At 39.7% G+C, this 9428-nt stretch overlaps 1 protein-coding gene across 1 annotated transcript; it reads right to left on the minus strand.

Annotated features, from left to right (window-relative positions):
- Nucleotides 1-2093: 2093 nt before the first annotated feature.
- LOC121732666 (cytochrome P450 9e2-like) lies at nt 2094-3422 on the minus strand. The gene is made up of 3 exons (XM_042122623.1): nt 3124-3422; nt 2270-2433; nt 2094-2179 (listed from the first exon to the last, which is right to left on the minus strand). Exons 1-3 carry the CDS (start codon nt 3330-3332, stop codon nt 2094-2096), a joined length of 459 nt encoding a protein of 152 aa, XP_041978557.1. The 5' UTR covers nt 3333-3422.
- Between the last annotated feature and the right edge of the window lie 6006 nt (nt 3423-9428).

Raw genomic sequence — 9428 nt, forward strand, 5'->3', positions numbered from 1 at the left:
CAGGTGACCCGTTTGCTCATTTGCCCCCTTATTTCATAAAAAAAATGTCTCACTTCCATACAAAGTTATACAAACGGCGCGAAATCGCCGAGATATTATTTACCTACTATTCTGGAAAGCAACCTAATTTCAACCTTATGCATTGCGTTTAGCGTTCATTAGTACAATAACTGTTTGCCGTCTCGCCTGTGGTCTCGCTTCATCTGTCAAGCGAGCGGCGCGGCGGCGCGGGGCCGGGCGCGCACTAGCGACCGAGCCGCAGCGGCTGGCCATCGAGATAGTCATAGAAACCTTAGTATGCAACCGCCCGCGCCATAGATCACGCGCACCTGGGGCACAATTATTCTCAGGATGTGAGAAAAGTTCATCTCCGAATAAAATACCGAATTATGAGATTTTTACGAGCGTAACACAGTTTGTGTATTCTCAAAACTTCACATTCAAATATTTCGTGCAAAGATCGCTCGAGTCGAACGAGTGGGACCGGTTATAGATGTCCCAATTCGTACACCACATGTGGCCGCTTGGGAGTTGAAGCGTTCGAGACCGGTTTCCTGCACGATATAATTTGTTGCTAATAGTTTGTGTATTCTCAAAACACTCGAAATATTTCGTGTAAAGATCGCTCGAGTCATACAACTTACAAGTGCTAGGGACCGGTAGTCGCCCGGCACGAGGAAGAAGCGCAAGGCTCCCCCCAAGACTCGGCTGCGTAAGCGGCCTGGAGCTGATGAGGCAGGGGCGAGTCAAAACGCCCCCACCATGGAGGTGGAAGCCTAGGCCTGTGGGCAGTTGATCGGGGGATCACTGCCCACAGCATAGGCCCCGAGGAGAAAGGCTCCCTTTGATGCCCGGGGAGCCTCTCAGTGAAGGCAGGCGGCGGCGCAGGCTGCTGCAATGATGTGGTGCCAGAAGCGGCAAGCGCTGCGGAAGACGCGGTGCGATAACGATCCCGCTCCTTCGCGTGTAGCGTTGACGAGGGACCCGGAGGGAGTCCAACATACCCCTGCCCCTTCCCCCGAGGAGCGGGGGATGCGTAATGCACTTGGCCGATTTTATTATATTTTACCACCTCATTGTTTAAAAAACTGCTTAGAATGAGATTTCTTACTGACAAATTCCGTAACCGCTCATTCATTAATTTTTACCGCTCATTTAAATTGTTTTACTGTTCAATAATGTTTTCAATGATCCATTTCATTATTTTTTTACAACTCATTTTTGTTTACTTTACTGCTTAGTTTTAACTGCTAAACTAGTTATTACACGCGCCATTTATAATTATAACTTACCAATTAAAAATGCAATTTACAACTGCCCCTTTAAATAAGTGCCGTATGATATTAATATTTAACAATAAATTACTACATCTTCTTATCTTCATAAATTATTTAAAATTCTCGTGTCCTTACTCCTCCGAAACGATTTTACTGATTATACCTACTCCTATAAATCCTTCGACCGTGGATTCTTGGAAATCTATTGTTATTCTATTTGTCTCGCTCACCAGTGAGCTTGTAATAAGATACGTAAAATAATAAAGTGCATTAATTATTCTACGTATAGTACGCGATAGTTTACTAGGTAACTAAAAAGAACGATATCTCTGACTTTGACACCCTAGAAACTCCACCCAGCTTGAGTGACCTCTCTCCACCAAGTCAATGTCACAACATCTAAAGGCAAAGGGTGGAGCAGCATAAAATCTAAGGAAATCGAAAAATGTCGGATCTACTGGCCGCCACACTGGGACCACACCGTTTAAAACATTAATATTATTATTATGTAATTTATAAAACAATAAATATATATTTATTTATTATATGTATATATTATAATCTATTCTATTAAGTATATATAAAAAAAGTCCATGGCGTCATGGACTACAATTAATTAAAATTTATAATATTATTTCAATTATCCTTGGTGCGAAAAATGTAAATAATAAAATAACAAAAAAAGGATATGGGCGAACAGTCCATAGACGGCCCCAATTTTATAATTAAAAAAAAAAAGAAAACAGGGGCTCTATCTCTGGCGAGAACAGTTGCCGGTAGTCTACGAAGCTGGGGAGTGGGGATGAGACCTCTCCTTCACACAACAGGCTGCCACCGAACCGGGTCTCTACTCTCTATCTCCGGCGAGAACAGCTGCTGCCAGTGGTCCACGAAGTGGTGTACTGTTGAAATTGCACTTTACCGCTCCTTTACACCTCTGCGACCCTAGTACCATAGTTAACTTACTCTTTGCTCTAGTACCACTAACTAACCTTTCATCAAGAACAGACTCCCGCCGATCAGGGGCTCTATCTCCGGCGAGAACAGCTGCCGGTGGTCAACGAAATGATCGAACTGCTTCACCGTTATCTCCTTTATGATCTCCGGGTCGCGGATTATTATTACCGGCTTCATAGCCTCCAAGTAGCCCACGTATCTGGAAGATTTGACAGTTCCATTCTTAATTCATTTTGATTTAAACGTAAACAAACTTGAAACCAAATTAATGGTCCATTTTTCTTTGTTGTGCGGTATAAATTCGTAGCAATATAATTGTACCATCAGAGAAGTTGTTTCCTAGGCAGATGGGGGATCTACGTAGTTTGGTCGCGTTACGTCAAACCCAGCCGACAGATCACAAATAACATTGAATTGACAATATGATCCAACCAAATGACGTTGGTCTGTCAGCTGCCTAGAAATCAGTTTCCTCGATGGTACTGAGCTTTGTTAACAGAGTAAAAGTAAACATCACTAGTACTACAAAAAAGGTATTTTTTCAACAATTCTACCCACGAATAATAAAAACTATTTATTATTCGTAGAATTCTACAAAAACATCGTTCATTTTCATTGTTTTATCGCAAATATTTCAGACATTTCATGGATATTAAGAGCTACTTTAGATATTCCATCCTTGACCTGTGTTTTCTGGATAATAATATATTTTTTTCAAGAGTGTTCTTCTGACAAAATGGGTTATTATTAATTATTAACTTAAAATATTTCTCTAAGTTTTATGTAAAGAATCCGAATTCTTAATTATACACTAATACAAAGCACAGTACAGTTTAAAAAGTAATTGAGTTTCCCTATGACTGAAATGACAATAAAAGTATGTACTTACTTTTCATCGGGAAACGCTCTGTAGATCTCGTCTATATCTTCAAAAGTGTGTCTCTTGTAGAAAGTGCTCTTACAACTGTTCCCGAAAACCGGAATCCCTGCCTTATACTTCAACCCATGCTTCTCAAAATAGTTATGTGCTGCCTTATACTTGTATATGACGTATATTAATATTGTAGATATGGTCACAGCTAGTAGTGTCACAAACATTCTGCCCGACTGACTTTATGATACTGATTTGTTTCGGGCGTACTATGTATTACATGTACAGTATATAATATTACGTTTGGGAGATAACGTTACCTATATTTAACTGACTTCCAAAAAGGAGGAGGTTATATGTTCGGCTGTGATATTTTTATTTTTTATTTTTATTTTTATTTGTGTATGTTCAACGATTACTCCGCCGTTTGTGAACCGATTTTCGAAATTTTTGTTTTGTTGTATTAGGTTTCACTCCAATTTGGTACCATGTTCACAAAAGAGGTGACCTGATGATGGGATCCATGAGTAATCGAGGGAACTCCTCGAAATTTATATGGAAACATATGGTGATTTTGGTTTTATAAGAAGCATCTTAAGCATATGCTACCAAAACGCAAGATTTTGCACCGAGGTATACTATGGTTCCGAAGATACTAAGAGAACTCTGGATTCCTTATAAATACAAGTTCGCGGGCTTAGGCGCTGTTTTAAGAACTGAAAACAAATGAATGCAAATTACATTCATCATCATCATTACCACATCAGGGTCACCAATGTCACCAAAATTAAACATAACAAATTCAGCCTTAACTCCAGAGCGTAAGGCACACATTTGACATTACTTCTGAGAAGTAAGCTGCTTCGATAATACAAGACAGTAAGTACATGCATGTCTCCGAGGGATATACGTGGGAGAGCCATGCTTCGGCACGAATGGGCCGGCTCGACCGGAGAAATACCACGTTCTCACAGAAAACCGGCGTGAAACAGCGCTTGCGCTGTGTTTCGCCGAGTGAGTGAGTTTACCGGAGGCCCAATCCCCTACCCTATTCCCTTCCCTACCCTCCCCTATTCCCTTCCCTTCCCATCCTTACCCCTATTACCCTGTTCCCTCTTAAAAGGCCGGCAACGCACTTGCAGCTCTCCTGATGCTGCGAGTGTCCATGGGCGACGGAAGTTGCTTTCCATCCCGTTTGCTCATTTGCCCCCTTATTTCATTAAAAAAAATGTCTCACTTCCATAGAAAGTTATACAAACGGCGCGAAATCGCCGAGATATTATTTACCTACTATTCTGGAAAACAACCTAATTTCAACCTTATGCATTGCGTTTAGCGTTCATTAGTACAATAACTGTTTGCCGTCTCGCCTGTGGTCCCGCTTCATCTGTCAAGCGAGCGGCGCGGCGGCGGCGCGGGGCCGGGCGCGCACTAGCGACCGAGCCGCAGCGGCCGGCCATCGTGATAGTCATAGATACCTTAGTATGCACTATGCAACCGCCCGCGCCATAGATCACGCGCACCTGGGGGCTGGGGCACAATTATTATTCTCAGGATGTGAGAAAAGTTCATCTTCGAATACCGAATTATGAGATTTTTACGAGCGTAACACAGTTTGTGTATTCTCAAAACTTCACATTCAAATATTTCGTGCAAAAATCGCTCGAGTCGAACGAGTGGGACCGGTTATAGATGTCCGAATTCGTACACCACATGTGGCCGCTTGGGAGTTGAAGCGTTCGAGACCGGTTTCCTGCACAATATAATTTGTTGCTAATAGTTTGTGTATTCTCAAAACACTCGAAATATTTCGTGTAAAGATCGCTCGAGTCATACAACTTACAAGTGCTAGGGACCGGTAGTCGCCCGGCACGAGGAAGAAGCGCAAGGCTCCCCCCAAGACTCGGCTGCGTAAGCGGCCTGGAGCTGATGAGGCAGGGGCGAGTCAAAACGCCCCCACCATGGAGGTGGAAGCCTAGGCCTGTGGGCAGTTGATCGGGGGATCACTGCCCACAGCATAGGCCCCGAGGAGAAAGGCTCCCTTTGATGCCCGGGGAGCCTCTCAGTGAAGGCAGGCGGCGGCGCAGGCTGCTGCAATGATGTGGTGCCAGAAGCGGCAAGCGCTGCGGAGGACGCGGTGCGATAACGATCCCGCTCCTTCGCGTGTAGCGTTGACGAGGGACCCGGAGGGAGTCCAACATACCCCTGCCCCTTCCCCCGAGGAGCGGGGGATGCGTAATGCACTTGGCCGATTTTATTATATTTTACCACCTCATTGTTTAAAAAACTGCTTAGAATGAGATTTCTTACTGACAAATTCCGTAACCGCTCATTCATTAATTTTTACCGCTCATTTAAATTGTTTTACTGTTCAATAATGTTTTCAATGATCCATTTCATTATTTTTTTACAACTCATTTTTGTTTACTTTACTGCTTAGTTTTAACTGCTAAACTAGTTATTACACGCGCCATTTATAATTATAACTTACCAATTAAAAATGCAATTTACAACTGCCCCTTTAAATAAGTGCCGTATGATATTAATATTTAACAATAAATTACTACATCTTCTTATCTTCATAAATTATTTAAAATTCTCGTGTCCTTACTCCTCCGAAACGATTTTACTGATTATACCTACTCCTATAAATCCTTCGACCGTGGATTCTTGGAAATCTATTGTTATTCTATTTGTCTCGCTCACCAGTGAGCTTGTAATAAGATACGTAAAATAATAAAGTGCATTAATTATTCTACGTATAGTACGCGATAGTTTACTAGGTAACTAAAAAGAGTAAAATTATTATTTTTAACAAAAAATTAAAACCGACTTCCAAGGTAAAAACAATAATAACATCCTTATAATATGAACTAAAATATTTTTTCCTATCTAATAGTGCCTTTTCCGAATTCGGCTAAACCTCAACTATTTCTGTACTCAATCTTCATAATTTTGAAGTCGGTACCAGTTCCAAAAGTTTCAAATATTCTGGCAGACTGAAGATTCAGCTATCTGGTACCTTAATTCTTATACTTCAAAATGATGAAGATTGAGTACAGAAATAGTAGAGTTTTAGCCGAATTCGGAAAAAGGCACTATTAGATAGGAAAAATTATTCAATACTTTTTAGTTCATATTATAAGGATGTTATTATTGTTTTTACCTTGGAAGTCGGTTTTAATTTTTTGTTAAAAATAATAATTATAGTATACTTCTTACGAAGAGGCACATTGACAGACAAAATACATAAAAAATGCAGCTATTGACTGCAGTTTGCGGATATGTTCCAATAGTTTTATTGTTATTTAGGGTCATATCTACGATAGAATATGACGGTCATGAATCATAAAATCTATTCATATTATTAATAATTCACTTATTCGATCGCGGATTATAGGAAATGCTATTGTATTCTATTTGTCGTGATCACCCACCGGTGACACTTATGGGGCTTGAACAAATATTGTAGTATTTTAAAAAAGATGAATTAACCGACTTCAAAATTGTACGTATTTATGATTTAAAATTCCCTATCTCAAAAACTACTAAATCGATTTTGATAAAACTTGCAGCATTCCCTAAGTTGAACAATACCTAGAACGACAAAAAAAGAATCACATAATTTAAAACTAACCATTTAAAACTAACCAAACATTTAAAACTAACCAAACATTCATCAATATTATTTAATTTTGTCTTCCGATCTACGCAGAACGCACTTACATTATTTAATGTCGTTTTATAATAAAAAATTAATGGCTTTAATAATTTAATCATGAACTTATATTCAAATAAAATGACGGACTTTATAATAATTTTGAGTTACTTAGAATTTACTGTAAGTTAAAATAAAGTTATCGATTGTCGACAACGTGATATCGAAAAAAACATTAGGTATTAACTTTTAAAAAATAAGCCAGACTTGGCACTTGCTCAAAAATACGTGAGAGAACCATGCTTCGGCACGAATGGACCGGCTCGACCGGATAAATACCACGTTCTCACAGAAAACCGACGTGAAACAGCGCTTGCACTGTGTTTCGCCGAGTGAGTGAGTTTACCGGAGGCCCAATCCCCTACCCTATTCCCTTTCCTACCCCCCCCTATTACCCTATTCCCTCTTAAAAAGCCGGCAACGCACATGCAGCTCTTCTGATGCTGCGAGTGTTCGTGGGCGACGGAAGTTGCTTTCCATCAGGTGACCCGTTTGCTCGTTTGCCCCCTTATTTCATAAAAAAAAAACACATTTGACTTTAAAGTTTAAACTTACACTTTCCACTCCATTTCTATAACAAGAAAAGAAAACCATAAAAGAGCGATTGCGAAAGTCATTTTAAAGCGCAAAGAATGAAAATATTTTTCTAAAATATAAAAATACGAAGTCTAAATAAGAGCAATCCCTTGACCGCAAAAGTTGATAACCAAGAGTAAGTGCTGGTATCCTGGGGGACTCCACACGGCGATGGAACCATTCCCTGGTCTAGGATCTCGGACTATAATAACACGAAGATACCAAATAGTGTAATATAGATTGCGCGGTACGAACTTAATCTGTAGTCTGCTACTATCACTAAAACCAGCAATGGATGTTGTGTACGACCAAAATCACGCCGTATAGAGCATGATCTTATATTCGCGAGGCAGTAATTCGTTTAAGCCAATCTGCTGAAATGAAATATAGCTTGATATAAAATAAACAGTGTTGTTTATTAAAAACAAGTTTTTTTCGTAAGTCTATTTATTGAGGGAACGCGTTATTTGGGAATTTTCTTTGGCTTTCTCGTAAAAGCTCTTCTTAATAATATTATTTTTGTTTACGCCTTTCGAAACGTACTGCGATTTTTAAAATGTAATTATTAATTTTTACTGTCGTCTTTTTAGGGTTCTTTAGCCAAAGGAACCTATTACTAAAACTTCGCTGTATGTCAGTCTGACTGTCCGTTTTACAGTCTGTCAAAAAAGTTATGAAATTAAAAAGTGGCAACATCGTAGTGTCATCCCCTTTTTCTTAGATTGATTTGAAAGGGATGACACTACGATGTCGCCACTTTTTAATTTCATGACTTTTTTGACAGACTGTATTATCATACTGATTATGATTATGTACATAGTGTCATATTATTTTTAACAGCAAACTCTCAAAAAAATAATTTGAGTTGAAAGTGAGCGAATTTCACTGAAAAGACGAATAATAGTTACTTATTTACGTATATAAACAAAGACAGATTAAAGTTATACAAAATGAGAAGACAAAAATGATTTAAAAACGTTAACATTTGTGTGCAAACAATCATCAATTAAAGTTACATCCGTCGCGACACAGCCTCATGAATATATTCATGGCGCAATAAAATATACACCAGGAGCCGTGCAATGCTGTGAAATATAGAGCAGGAGCCTGATTCTCGTACTTTCGCACTTTTGAAACAGCATGACGTGTGTGTGAGTTCATAATTTTCGTAAGATGTTTGATGATTTTTTTCCCTCCTCCCCTTCTCTTTAGGGTAAGAATTAAGTTATTTTCATGAGTTTCGTCTTGACTACACCCACCCCTACCTAATTAGTAATTTCACATGATATCTAACAAAAATATTATAAGCATTAACAAAATAACAAGATGTCAATATGTAAAAAAAGTAAACCGTAACGTGTATGGCGTACTGATAATATTGTTGGATTAGCAATAAGTCATCAGTAAAAAGTGTACAAAAAACAAATTCATTTTTTTTATGAAATAAGGGGGAAAACGAGCAAACGGGTCACCTGATGAAAAGCAACTTTCGTCGCCCATGGACACTCGCAGCATCAGAAGAGCTGCAGGTGCGTTGCCGGCCTTTTAAGAGAGAATAGGATAATAGGGGAGGGTAGGGAAGGGAATAGGGGAGGGTAGAGAAGGGAAAAGGGTAGGGGATTGGGCCTCCGGTAAACTCACTCACTCGGCAAAACACAGCGCAAGCGCTGTTTCATGCCGGTTTTCTGTGAGCCCGTGGTATTTCTGCGGTCGAGCCGGCCCATTTGTGCCGAAGCATGGCTCTCCCACGTCCAAATTTCTGAGAATCATCGGTGATGTGACATGTGATTCGCTGAAATTTTGCTTAACCCCCAATTGAATACGTCGCGAATTTTGTGGACGCCAAATTAGGATTGTTAGAACTGGTGGTAGGCACCATAGTTTCAGTTTCGACTTACTTCTATTTGTAAAAAGATTATTCTAAATAAAAAAGTTGGGGTTTGAGTTTTTGAGTCCGCAATCGAAATGACATTCGAGGTATGAGAATCTCTCCCCTAGAGCCGAGGACTGTTTATGCTGGCCAATGCTC

The sequence above is a fragment of the Aricia agestis genome, chromosome 12 (assembly GCF_905147365.1).
Source record: "Aricia agestis chromosome 12, ilAriAges1.1, whole genome shotgun sequence".
NCBI classification, from domain to species: Eukaryota; Metazoa; Arthropoda; class Insecta; order Lepidoptera; family Lycaenidae; genus Aricia; species Aricia agestis.